The 14468-nt window shown below is 35.7% G+C and overlaps 1 protein-coding gene across 1 annotated transcript; it reads right to left on the bottom strand.

The window, feature by feature from the left end:
• Nucleotides 1-870: 870 nt before the first annotated feature.
• Nucleotides 871-9972, bottom strand: LOC113038321 (NEDD4 family-interacting protein 1-like). Its single transcript, XM_026195647.1, has 8 exons — nucleotides 9771-9972; nucleotides 7379-7466; nucleotides 7063-7193; nucleotides 3554-3641; nucleotides 3267-3391; nucleotides 2916-2982; nucleotides 2600-2705; nucleotides 871-1463 (listed from the first exon to the last, which is right to left on the bottom strand). The coding sequence occupies exons 1-7, from the start codon at nucleotides 9798-9800 to the stop codon at nucleotides 2602-2604; spliced, it is 633 nt and encodes a 210-aa protein (XP_026051432.1). The 5' UTR covers nucleotides 9801-9972; the 3' UTR covers nucleotides 871-1463; nucleotides 2600-2601.
• Nucleotides 9973-14468: the final 4496 nt, after the last annotated feature.

The raw sequence follows: 14468 nt of genomic DNA, 5'->3' as shown, positions 1-14468 counted from the left end.
ACTAGTTTTATTGGTTCAACGACTTCAGGAAGGGCTAACAGTCGAAAACAACCCTTCAGTAACAGATGATTCTTTCTCAAAGGCTTTTGCTGTTAGAAAAACGGTCAAAGACACTTAAGAGCGCAAGAAATCAAAATCAAAAATCTAGTTGAAAATGCAAGTAACAGGTGCTTAGAAACATTTATTTGTATTGATATTATCCTCATGTGGTTTTAAAAGTATTTTATTATTTTATATTATATTATTCTGTATAAAGTGTAACTGCTAATAATGTTTACTCAAATTTCTTATATATATATATACTGCACCCTTACGAGAAAGATGCACTTTTCCAGTAGTCGTTGAACGCCAGAGACGTTTAATAGCAGTATCTTATTCACAAGCAAATGCATGTGCACAGCCGCTGGAATTCAAAGGGCGACCGCAAAGCTGCATGAAAAACTGAACACAAAAGACTAACTTCCTGTGTCATGGACGAGACCCAAGGTGACAAGAGCAGACAAGCCACGGCAAAATCATGCATGATTAGACAGCGAGAGATCAAACAGGCCCCTATCACGGCCACTGCACAAGGTGAGGGAGAGGCATCCGGCTTAATGTATATTCAAAGGACGGAAAAATGTGCAGTGCCATCAGCCGCGTTGTATAAAAGAAGAAACGTTCAACTGCAAATATTAACGTTTCCTTCAATTAAAAAGTTGCAAGTACTCAAACATGAGGCCAAATGTTGAGTGCAAAGAAACTAATTAGCTAATGACCCCATTCATGTACCTTCTAGATCCTTTTACAAATATTCAATGATTTGAAGTTATTAATGCTATTAATAAGCCACTCGAAAATCTACATGGCCAATGAAACATCAAAACTGATAACTTAAAAACAGCAACTTTAATTTCAGGTCATGTAGGGAGCAAGAGAGAAACAGTAGAAGAGAATAGAAGAAAAGCATCGTCCGTTTTAGATTCACTTCATTTCACACTGCCATTCACAAAGAGAAAAGCTCTTCATGAATGGAGACCAGCAGTGACTGGTTGCTTCACTGAATGAGATACGGAGACACAGATCAAAACGCAAGACTTCCCCCTACTGGTTAACAGGGAGGACAGTGCATGCCTTTACTATAAACAACATCTCATACATAAGGCTTTTTTAATACATTACAGACTTGAAAAGAGCAAATAGCACTTGACATCAAACCACTAATGGTGTGGGACAGTTAGCATCCACTACTTTACATTAAGAAACGTAAAAACAGTATCTTGTTATCTGGCTCCCAACCTGCTTTTTCAAAAGCAGAGGGTGGAAAAAACGCTCTTCCTCCATCGCTCTGGAATTCTGTGGTCTTCCTTTTCGATGAGTAGATAACAGACGGAAGGATTTTTTTTTTCTCGTAGATATATTTTCACTGCTGGTTCAACGGCTCAATGCAGGCCTGTGAATGTGTTTTCAGTTCCAGCAAGTGACTAGAGCAGATTGAGAAAAAAAAAAAAAAAAAAAGCATTATTCATGTGTTCATTTTTTTGCTGGACAGTCATAATTATAAACTCTTCCATAGCTGTTCCAAAACGCATGCTTGCTTCTTTTTTTCTTTATGGTCATTGCTGTATTTAACCTATATGGCATGTGCCATTAAATGGCACACACACACCCCCCCACCCCCAAATGCAGGTGTCTCGGCGGAAGAGAGGGGCAAATCTTGTTCAGTCCATGAGGATGAGTTCATGGTGTGAAAAATGTAGGGCTGAATTATATTAGGTTTTTACAATTAATTCTTGCTAAAACTGTTTTTGGCTAACTCTCACAGGGTTAAAACATGCTTTAGGGTTAACAGGTTTTGGCAGAGAGAACATGCCGGAGGATCTTCTCCCTGTATTAAAAACTTGCGCGTCATCCTGGAATGACTTATTCTACAGCTAAATTCTATTTCAATAAATAATCTGGTCCCTTCAGTTGGAAAATTGACAGAAATGTCTTTTTAAAACAAACAGGCCAGAGTTGACGGAGTTTATTCAATGTATATAGATCACACTCTGTTTGCCATTTGTTATTAACACAGGAACAAGTGATTGGTTTTAAATCCATTCCAGGTCTGCCAATAATGCATCTTTTGCCCCTGAGGATGGGATGCACTGTGGTACTTAAAAGCAGCTGGTGGCCACATAAAATACTCAACTCAACTTTTGATATTAACCCCCGGTTTGTTCAATGCCTCATTATTCCATTTCAGTTCGTTAAAAAAGCCTGAGTAACCTTTTCAGTTTGTCTAAGTTGTTTAACTACGCTAATACTAATATTTACATGTTAAGATATATTGCTGGAAATAAAAGCAGTTGAATGTTAGAGGACTTTTTTTTTTATTTTAGGCTGAATAATATAATTCATTGTATCCTGAAAAGAGGTTGTTGATAGTGGGCTTTTAATGTAACCTTGCATACATTTTTAAATATTCATTTTTTAAAACATTAAGCTCACAAGGGAATCATTATATGATCATAATCATCAATTGAAGGCAAACCTGGAGACAATTACGCTTTAGAGCTTCATTTAATAAACACAAAATAGCTTTGTATTCATATAGAAGAGGCTCAGAAATATCAACCTTTAATAGATGAAGAGAACTCTGGTCCGTGGAAGAGTAGAAACAGAGTCTGCCATTTTTCGGATCTTGGCATAGTTAATAAAGCCTCTGAGGAAGAGCAGGAAGCCTGCAGGTCATACAAATTCATTTCAGTGCTCTTATTTCTAACTGGGCCGACAACATACAATGTTATTCATGCATACGATGCGCTTAAAATTAAGAATGCCATTGTACTAGATAAACATCAAACTAATGCTTAAGAATCTACTTAGACGGATCATAAACCTGTTTGACAAGTGAAACATTTCACTCAGGGAACTTCAGTTGTGATACGTACCGAGCACCAGGAACACCCACCATAACCAGTACTGTCCCTCAAAGTACCCAGGGAAATAAGCAGAAAACTGGGAATGAAAAGAGAGAGGAAGAGTGAGAAAGAGATGCACGGATAAAGCACCGATCGTGTCCGGGCTTGTAATGTCTTGAAGAAAACACATTACATTACATGACAGCATGTTCGAATCATTTAGTCAGATTTGAGCAGTTGTGGTGATTACTAATGTGGGGTAATGTGCGTCTGGAATGTTCTCACTAACCCAGCCAAGCCAAAATGGTTAACCAGTTGATATGTTATCTAAATAAATCATAATGTGTCAGATTAGCTGCGGATGTCTAGGTGGGAGCGTACCCGTACGATGAGAATCCATTTGATGATGGACAGACCAAACCCAGATATGGCGCCATATCGCCCAGCCGCTGAGGTTGTGAGGCAGAATGACAGAAAGAAGCCAATCCAGTTGAAGAGGAATGCCACTGAGGAAAAAGAGATTTTCATATCTAAATATCTGATTTTATGATTTATTTGTTTGGTAACATTCATACTTTATGTTTGGAAAGTCCTGCTTGACGGGAAGGACATAAAGGAACACGGGCATGCAAAAACTGTAAAAAAACTGAATTCCTGAAAACACTTACTGAAACATGTCAACATGAAAATGCCGTCATTGCCTATCTGCAGCTGGTCAGCATCCTCAAAGTCATCTCTGGCCACAAAGTCATCATCCTGCAGGAAAATATACAGACACAGAGAGCCCATCAACTCTAAATGTGTAACAGAGACAGAAAGAGGGAAGCGAGGTTAAAACACAACAACCGTGGGGTCGATTAAAGGGGTCATTACATGAGAAATCCCATCTTCAATGTGCTTGAGCTACTCCAGTCAAGAGAAAAAAAGGAAGTACAGACCCCAGAAGGACCCCAGCATAAGGAACAAGTGGAGGGTGTCAGGAGGAGTACAGGATGTTTGTTTGGAGCATTTGACTGCATATTATGCAAATGAAGCACAGTAATAGAGAGTTTGAAAAAGCCACTTTTTGTGGAAAGATGAAGCAGCCAACTGTATTGGATCTGACAGCAGCTGCATCGCAAACCAATACATCATAAACAATTTGACAAACATTGGTTTGTCTGTTAATAGTGGTTTTATATAGATCGTGATCATGCAAAAGCAGGGGTCATTGATACTATTTCCTATGCAATGATGTTAGTCAACAATTACAGTTGCATTTCCTAATAAACCTGCTCTTTAAAAAACAAATAATTTCAGACAGAGGATCAGAATCATGCCTTGACCCCTTTAAATGAGAAAAACGAGAATTTGATAATGGTAGGAGAAAGTGTGAATGGATGCATTGGGCCTCATATAATTCACAGAAACATAAACCAAAAACACTAAAGTAACAATAAAGCAACACTTTAAGAGCAGACTTGGTAGACATGTAGCTTCATGGTGCTTTCACACTTGCTTTGATTGCTTGGTCTCAACTATACTAGGATTGTTTACCCGTCCCCATGCTGTCTATGGATTCTGTTAAATTTTATGGGAAAAGCACATCTGGAAAACAGCAGAGGATGTAAAGTGAGCTGCTGCAGGAATATTGCATGACTTAAGGCCGTTTCACACTGAATGCAATGCAGAAAAGTGAGGCGAATCGCTGACGAACGGTGTATTCACACCAAGCACGAAACGAGTGATCCCCTTCTGCTAATTCACGCCTGCACGCTAGGTGGCGCGGACCAACAATGCATTTTTCCTCAGATATGTATCTCATATATGGATTAAACATTGTCCGCTGCTCAATATACAGCATTAAATTAAAACAAAGTTTGGTAATGCTTATTTTTTATAATGCTTAAAAGAATGCATCGTAAAAATTACTTAAAAGCACAATTAGCATCAAGCTACACTTGAAAATGTACTTATTAATGTATTTATATTCAAAGATGGAAAGTAATGAATTACATTTACTTGTGTTAGTGTAATTGAGTAGCTTTGTGTACTTTGTTTTGTGTACTTATTTTACTTTGACTCAAATATATTTAGTTTGAAGTATTGTACTTTGCTACATTTTAAAACACATTAATGAGTAAAAAAAATATAAAAAAATAAATAAAAAATAGACAGGCGTTATGGTGCAGATGATAATGGTGAAAAAGAAACCCCGTCGTATTCTGCTGGAGTTGAACTCAAAGGAAATGATTTTATGCTCTATTATGCAGTGCAGCCTAAGCTGTGTTTGCCTAGGGAGACCAAACTAATAATCATTTTATCATCACATCGCAGCCCTCTGAATTATTAAAGATTACTACCCCTAGGACATGCTGAGATCAGATCACATGATGCATTGTAGAATTAAAATTAATTATATTAAGAAAATGAGAATGAATCTGTCCTCAGATACCAACAAGAACTCATCATCCACTCTCTTCTGACTTGCAGGATGCTCTTCTTCGGTGCTTGTTTGTTTACAGTGATTTTCGAAACAGCGCCACCATTCTAGCTGATCCAGACATGTGATCTTAGCTCAAATCTGATTGAATGGCCCGTTTCATTGCTGAGGGATGAAAAAATTTAAATAAATTGACAGACAGACAAATAAATTTTTTGTTATGCCTCTAAATAGTTCAGCACAGAGTCACATTTTGTGTAATACCACCCCTTTTTGGGGCGATTTCTGTCAGACTGAGAATTACCCGGGCGCTCTCATTGAATTCCATTCCATTTGTCCGTGTTCACTCCATCTCAAATCACACTTATGGAAAGTGTTTGAGAAATTTTGTCTCTTCCGCAGCTTCATTCAACTAGTTTTTTATTTTGTCTCGAGTAAGAGACTGTATAACATTCACATTACATGATTTGACTGATTTATATGTAGAAGAAATGGGATAAGCGGTTTTCATAACGGCTGGCCGAATTAAAAAATGTACTAAAATTAATAAATCCTTGAGAGCAAGAGGGTTCCCTTGGTGTTTCTGGGGACATATGCAGCTTTCGTAATTTGCATATAGGGAGGTCAGACAGTTAAGATTTTGTTTGCTTGCTTTTGTTTTTCTTTATCATTTTAATTCAGCAATTTTTACTTTTACTTTCAAATAGTAAGCCAACATCTTATATTTTAACTTCTTTTTGCAATCTTTATTTGCACAATGCCTTTCTAACATTCACTATAAAATGTATCCCATAGTGTAAATTCACTAGATTTCTTTTTACTGCTTTCAAATTACACATCATTTTGAGGACAACAATGGGCAGGATGTGGAATAACTATTTAGTAAATTATGGATTTTTCTTTCTTTTTTTTTTTCTCTTTTGATCAAGATTTTTGATGGTTAAAGAAATAACGAACAGATTAGTTTAATTGTCAAACTTGTTAGCTGCAGTCCTAATTACACATGATTCAATTTCTGCTGGAAGGAGGCAGATTCATGCACTCAGGTTCCCATAACCCGTACCCCAGACCAGCTTTTAAAACTGGACTCATGCACAGCTCACGGGTGCACACCCAAGTTTGGGAAACAAACCGAACTCTGCCATCAAATGAACCCCAGTGTCTATTAAAAGTGCTTGTGTGAAAGTACCATAAGGCAGAACAAGTTCTTAAATCAGTCAACATAAAAAGTACTAGGAAGTGACATTTCTCTGGATTTTTTTAGGGGTGCTCCGATCACGATCGGCCGATCGTTATGCGCATCTCGTCAAGCCGGTTCTCTAATCAGGGGTTAATTCCATCAGGTGCGTGATTTCACATAGAGCAGCTGTTACTACACAGAGCCGTTGTTAATAGAGAAGATGCGCAAATCCACTTCATTTTCAGCGTTTTTTGGCGCATTTTCTCAGTTAACAACGGCTCTGTGTAGTAACAGCTGCTCTATGTGAAATCACGCACCTGATGGAATTAACCGCTGATTAGAGAACCGGCTTTACTGACGAGATGCGCATTAACGATCGGCAGATCGTGATCGGAGCACCCCTAGATTTTTTGCTGACTTTTAAACAACAAAAGTTAAAATTTTGACATCACATGAGTCTCATCCTAAAATTTCTGCTAGCACTGGGATACTAAAGTTACAAAAATAAATATACAACTATATCGTAACGGGTTCAAGCCAGGTTGGAATTAGTGGCTGAGATTTGCGATACTTACTCGGCCTGAGACGAGTGGGACAGTCGCCTCTGCTTTGGTTCGCTCTGCCTCATCGTACGAGGGTAGAGATGTGGCTACGTTGTAAGATGGGGGCTTGGGAAATGCTGCATCATCTTTGTAATCAAAATATGCTGAGAAGAGTGGAAAAAAAATGTTGATTGCTATCTCATAATATGGTTTGAACAAACAAATAAAAAAAAATGTTGTGCACAATGATTTCCATGTTCATTTAAATTCAATATTAACCTTTAAAATACAACCCAGAATAATTAAAAAGGAAAACACAGGAAAAATAAAAAGATTTTACATACAGTACCTGTGCTGTCAGCTGTGATGCTACTGTAAGGGGGCGGAGCATCACTGGCCACCTGAGCTCCCTCCTCTGGCTCCTCTTCATTGGGAAGCTGGTGACACAAGAGAATTAATTGACTGCATGAAATCTTTAACTTTGACTCCCCAGTTTGACTGTGACATGGTTGCAAATACAATTCTAACAAAGGCAAGTGGAAATATGAGATGATCTGGTACAAGTACAACCTTGGTGTCAATGTAAATGCATACACCATGACAGTGTAAATCCATCACAAATGTAACTAAGTTTAAACTCACGTGACTTTTCATACACTCATCACATTGCCACGCACTAAACACTCACATCTGTTCCAGCAGTGTTCATCTTCATCATTACACAAATCAGGAACAAAAAAAGGGCTGCCAAACTGCCCTTTATTAAAGGGGTCACATGATGCGTTTTCATTTTTCCCTTTCTCTTTGGAGTGTTACAAGCTCTTGGTGCATAAAGACAATCTAGAAAGTAAACTTGATAAAAGTTAAGACTCGTCCTACACCCCCCCTTAAAACTTGCTCTAACACGCCCCCACATGGTGGGAAGATTTGCATAACGCGGCCCAGATGTTCACGCACAGAAAGAAGGTGTACCCTTTATTCTCGGTGTACCAACCATGTGGTATAGACGGTGTGTGAATCACTGTGAAAGCGAAACTACTTTATTTGGCCTTCCAAAAGAGGACACGACTAGAAATCATGTTTAATTACGTTTATAATGAGTTTTAGTTTTATGTCTCGTCGCTCCGGCCAGACAGGGGATCACAATATGTAAAGGGGCGTAACATTTCCGTCACACGCTTGAGGTATTCGGCCAATCACAATGCACTGGATAACTGGCCAATCAGAGCACACCTCGATTTTCAGACCGATGAGCTTTGTAAAAAATTTACGCATTTCAGAAGGCGGGGCATAGAGGAGAAACATTAATGCACAGTCTGTGGAAAATAATGTTCTTTTAACCTTAAAACGCATAAACATTTCATTACACCAAATAATGTTCTTTTAGCAGCATCATATGACCCCTTTAATGATGAGCAGATGTACTCACACTACATAAAACAACTTCAATGAAAAAAGTTTTATTCATTAAATGAAAAATTAAACAGCCACATAATAGGGATGGAATAAAATTACACCATTCTGTAAATGCAGTATTATTACTACCCCTAAATATTACTGCATTAAATCTGACATGCATTTCTAATGGTCAAAACTTTACTTCTACTACATGTACTACATGTCTTCTGCTCGCTGATGGATAGTTTATAGTTAAATTCCCTTTTAGTATAACATCTGGTCAAAATCAAACTGATTTACATTAGAAGCTATAACAATTTCTTATTTTTCAACTATGTAAATAACAACATATGTACCAAATTGCATATTAGCACTCAATTTGGGCCTCTGAGAAAAAAAGAAAAAAAAACTGTGATGCATTTTATTAAAATAAGCTCCACATTCTCTCTAATATTACAGAATATTATTTCAGGTTTTATATCAGGCGTAACAGAAATTTATGTAACATGGTTATATACTTCAATACCATACATGGTTACATTATGTACATCTATTTATTATTACATTATTTTATCTTTTAAACATATTTTATGGTTGACCATGTCTCCAGACACTCATCATTGTAATGCCATGGTTTATGGGACGCTGTATGTCCAGAATCGTAGTTTTATCATAGTTTTACCTCGCCAGAAACAGTTTTTGAAGTAGATTGTACATGCAGTTCTATAGCAGTTGATCAAATTACCATGGTATTACCATCTGATATCAAAACTGTACCATATAAAGGTTAACGTTAGTGTAATAACCTTGAAGATGTAACCAAATAGGATGTTTCTTAAAACAATATAATAATAATCAAACATACTTCTGCTAACATGTTTGCTGTAGGGTAGTATTACATTACAAAAGCCTCTACTAACGTTAATTCAGTGTTCTAACCAAATATATATATAACGTTATTTTATTTATTTTTTTGTCAATTTACATGTCTACATAAACATCTGCAATATATTTTACTCTTCTTGCATGGGTAACTTACTGTAAAAGAGTTAAGTAAATTATATTGTATAAATAAAAACTTTGACGTAAGCAAGAAACAACTGCATTAGCAAGCATTCTTAAATAACGAACTGGTTAAACGCTATATGTTCACAGGGGAGCGCAATTTAAACGTTATGTCATGCCGCTGTCATTTAAATGGACGTGTATTTAATTTCAAAACATTGCGGCCCGCATCCTGTCAGAGCCTCGGTGTTTCCCGACAACATTCCCCGCCGTGGAGGCGTCTGCCTCGGGTCTGCTTTCCTAAAGAACCGTGCCGAGTTACAGTGGAGTTCACTCACCTGCTGATATCCCCCACTTGGCTCCGCCATCGTCAGCGAGATTAAAAAATTAAGGATGATCCCAGTATAGAAACAATTCAAACAGCAGACTGTCTAAATAAAATTCTATATCTAGTTGATGTCAAAGCCACAGCCCTCATCAGATCAGATTTGTCTTGAGCTTCCTGTGATGTCAGTCAGACAGTTGTGAACTTTAGCGCTCTCACAGGACGAAACCAGCACTACATTCACATCAACACGACATTATATATACTTATTACATATTATATGCATTGGTTTAAGAAGCTGCTTCGAAACGCCCGTATAAAGCGTTATATAAATAAACGTTCCATGACCTTAACATTTTCATACTACTGCAAAGGTGCTGAAATGTCTTTTATTTGTTTTAACATTCCTTCTTTATTGATTTCAAGCATCATTTTGATTAAGATGTTTTTTCTGAAGTAGGCCTATTTGCTAAAATTATTTAGTTAAAGACTTCATCTATATATTGCCTACACAGGCCTACAATGTGTCTGTGTCAATGGAACTAAATGAAGTGCATTTACAAGAGAGAATCTATGAAAGAGAGCAAAACTGATGTGTCAGGAACACTTAATGAGGTCCCATTAGTTAATGTTAGCTAACAAAACTATTTGCACTCCCATCGGCACTTTAATGGATTTGCAGTCTTATTTGCCCTGTTTAGTAATTCTGGTCCCTTGTCTGTACTATATTAATTTTTTTTTAAATCATCATGGATGTACAGATCAGGGTAGTTTTGAATGTGACAGAACATAACACAGGCTTCCTTCAGGGGTTTATTCCAGGTGCTTTGGAGCCGTGGAAGGAAATATGTAGAAACTCATCATCTACGCTCTGCATACATGACGTGAGAAATATTAATGCATGACATGACAGATATCTGATACAGCTGAAAGATGTGTCCTTTCCAGCAAAATCCATGTTTATCATACCGACGACCTTAACATAATAACAGAGCGGCCGAAGAGCTATCACACAATACGAACACAAATATTTATTTCACATAATATTTACAGCAATAATAAGAAAAATGAATTATAAATATATAGATAAAAAAGTCTTGCTATACATTAAATATGTAATCTTGTTAAATGTAAGTAAATTAAAATTAAATTAAATGTATTTAAATATCATGCCGCCTACTTCCTGCCTAAACAAACAAGCAAACAAACAAACAAAAACATTCCTCGTGATAGCTATGCCTGCTTTTATAATTTCTTGATTGGTCTATTGTGATTCTCTGTGTTGTCCCATGTTGCTTGTTTACAACTGGTTCAAAAGAAAGGTCACAAGGTCATGCCATTCCCTTTTTACGAGCTCTTCATTGGCTTCCAGTTCACACAGGATTCATTTCAAAATGCTCCCGTTTGTGTATAAATGTTTACACCACATGCCTTGCTACCCATCTGAATTGCTGCTTCTCTACGGTCCTTCCAGACACTTAAAATTAAGTATTCAAAACCTATTTCTGGTTCCCTGCAGGAGGCTGGGATCTAGATTGTGGAACAGCCTGCAGCCAACAAAACCCAGTCTCAAGTTGCTCCTTCCCCATCTGTTTTTAAATCTCTCATGTAAAAACACCTGTTTTCTGTAGCTTTCAAAAGATGCCGATGCTCTCATTTTTTGTATGCTATTTCCTGTTTTGACTGTCTTTGAACAGTGCTTTGGTCTGTCCTGTGACTCTTTTTGAATGTGCTTTATAAGTAAAGAACTAGAACTAGATGATAATATGTAATGTGTGAAGCAGGGACTTCTGGGAAGTTACATAATTTGAACATTGCTTTACAGTGAAACTAATAATGCAGTGTTAAAACATTTTTCACCTTTTTTTTCTCCATAGATTTCCATAGAGATCCCACAGGGCCCTCTAGTGGCAATAATTATAAAATGCAATTGAACGTAGTTTTTTTCCTCACAAGAGGTCAGCGGAGACACACAATGTATAATAATCTATTATTATGTAAAAAATAACTTAGAAGTAAGTAAATAAATAAATAACAAAAATAGAGAGGATGAGGGTTTAAAATGAAGCATATGCAATTTTTTTAAAGATTATATTAGCCAAGTAATCCGCTGAAGATGTCGTGTCGCATTCAATTACAATTTTATTCTATGAAATATGAAAGTAGTTTAATAAATGCTGTGTATTTCTCTGAAATCCCTCTTTAAAAAGACTTGGTTTCTAGTTAAACATTCAGTATAGTGAAATATTTGCCATTTAAATGTTGAATGCAAAAAATAAATAAAAAAATAAATAAATAAAATAAAAAAAACTTAACAGAATACATAGCCACTTTTAAATAAGCATCAATGGAGAGATAGCTGTGGCTCAAATTACGCCTCAAAGGTAGACAAAAGTACTTCTGAAGTGCTTCAGAAATAAACATAAAGACAATTAGACACAGATAGATAGACTTCCAATCTTTACTATCTCTGAAAGGCAGAATAGTAAGAGTAATATGTAAACCATAAATCCAAATTCCTTGCCCTGTGGAAGAGTTTTTGTTGGTTCTCTTCCCAGATTTTCATTTGAACTAAAGTGGAATGCAAAGCCATTATTATTAAACTTTTACTAAAAGATACAGTACAGACCAAAAGTTTGGAAACATTACTATTTTTAATGTTTTTGAAAGAAGTTTCTTCTGCTTATCAAGCCTGCATTTATTTGATCAAAAATACAGAAAAAAATGTAATACTGTGATATATTATTACAATTTAAAATAATTGTTTTTAAATGTATTATACTTTAAATGATCATTTATTTCTGTGATGCAAAGCTGAATTTTTAGGATCATTATCACATGATCCTTTAGAAATTATTCTAATATGATGATTCATTATCAAAGTTGGAAACAGTTCTGCTGCTTAATATTTTTTCAGAACATGTGATACTTTTTTAGGATATTTGATGAATAAAAAGTAAAAAAAAAAAAAAAAAGCTATGTTTTTAAAATATAAATATTTTGTAATAACAATATGCACTACTGGTCAGTAATTTGGGGTCAGTATTTTTTTTCTTTTTTTATAAAATCAAAAAAGTGATAGTAAAGAAAATATATTATTAGAATATATATTATTATAATTTTTTTTCTTTTGAATAAATGCAGTTTTAACCTTTTATTGATCAAATATATTAGACAGGAGAACTGTTTCCAACACTCATAATAAATCAGAATATTAGAATAATTTCTAAATGATCATGTGATCGACTGATGTTACATGTGACACTGAAGGCTGGAGTAATGATGCAGAAAATTCAGCTTTGCATCACAGGAATAATTTTTTTAAAAAGTATATTCAAATAGAAAACTATTATTTTAAGTTGTAATAATATTTCACAATATTACAGTTTTTTTCTGTATTTTTGATCAAATAAATTCAGGCTTGATGAGCAGAAGAAACTTCTTTCTAAAACATTAAAAATAGTAATGGTTCCAAACTTTTGGTCTGTACTGTATATAATATTTTACAAATATAATGACTTTAGCAACATGCTAACACTTATATGGAATCATTAAATCTAGGAATTTATGATTGTAACGATTGAAAAATGAAAAAAAAAAAGAAGTATAGTGACTACAAAACAAAAATGGAGAAATCTAAATTAGGCAGTGTAGTAATATTGCCCCAGTCCATCTGGAAAGGTCTGTTTTGGGCACATTAGCTTATTGTGTATGCATGTCATATTTAGCATAATGTTTGTTTCATTATGAGTTAAGATGAAGTTTACCATGATTTTAAACTGTTTAAAGGGCATTAAAGGTTATGCAAATCTGTCACTCATAATTCAGGACAGAAACTTTATTAGTTTAATACATTTGACTTTACATGAAAACTTTTTTAGAATAGACCTAGCACTGTGATTAAATATCAGTGTGTACATTATCAGGAGAAATATATATTGAGGCACACTGAAGGCCAGACTTCAGCTTCTATCATCTGTATAAGTGTGCATTTTCATTACAGATTAAAAGGGATTCAATGAAAGAAGTCAATAAATGTGTGTATATATATATCATCTGTAACCTCATCAGCTCATTGTTTGGTGTTTCAAGACAACAGACTGTGTTCACACAAAAACCAAGCAAAGCCAACTTCACACATCCATGAAAGAGCTGAAACTTATGGAAGCCCGTTTCTGCCACTGAATAAAAAAAAAGTATTGCACAATTTTTTTTAAGAAGAATTGCGAGTTCATATTTTGAAATTCTGACTTTATAACACACAATTTTTATATCTCGCAATTCTGACTTTCTTTTTCTCTCACAATTGCAAATTCATATCTTGCAATTATTACTTTTATTTCTCAGAATAGCGAACCCTATCTCACAGCAATTCGTACATTTTTCACGAGGTGGCTTATTCATTCGAATTCGTATGACCACACTCGTACAAATTAATTAGATTTTTGCCACATCGTACGTATTTTACGAGTTGCACAATTCGTATGAATTTGTACGAATGACCTACACCTAACCCCGCCCCTAAACCTAACTGTCACTCGTAGACAAATCGTATAAAATTGTACGAGTGAGGTCGTACAAATTCGTACGAATAAGCCACCTCGTAAAATACGTACGAATTGGTCGTGAGATAATGTTGGAATTGCGAGTTAAAAAGACAGAATTGCGCAAACTCACAATTCGGAGAAAAAAAAGTCATAATTGCGAGATA

The sequence above is a fragment of the Carassius auratus genome, chromosome 21 (assembly GCF_003368295.1).
Source record: "Carassius auratus strain Wakin chromosome 21, ASM336829v1, whole genome shotgun sequence".
Lineage (NCBI taxonomy): Eukaryota > Metazoa > Chordata > Actinopteri > Cypriniformes > Cyprinidae > Carassius > Carassius auratus.
This window is presented reverse-complemented; position numbering and strand designations above follow the sequence as displayed.

Bases quoted from the DNA above. Each gene is read 5' to 3' on its own strand.
- LOC113038321 (XM_026195647.1), bottom strand. From the start codon at position 9,800: ATGGCGGAGCCAAGTGGGGGATATCAGCAG. The intron at 3,642-7,062 runs GTAAGTATCGCA...ATTTTCCTGCAG, and splicing joins TCCCACTCGTCTCAGGCCGA to GATGATGACTTTGTGGCCAG. The intron at 2,706-2,915 runs GTACGTATCACA...TATGACCTGCAG, and splicing joins GTGGGTGTTCCTGGTGCTCG to GCTTCCTGCTCTTCCTCAGA.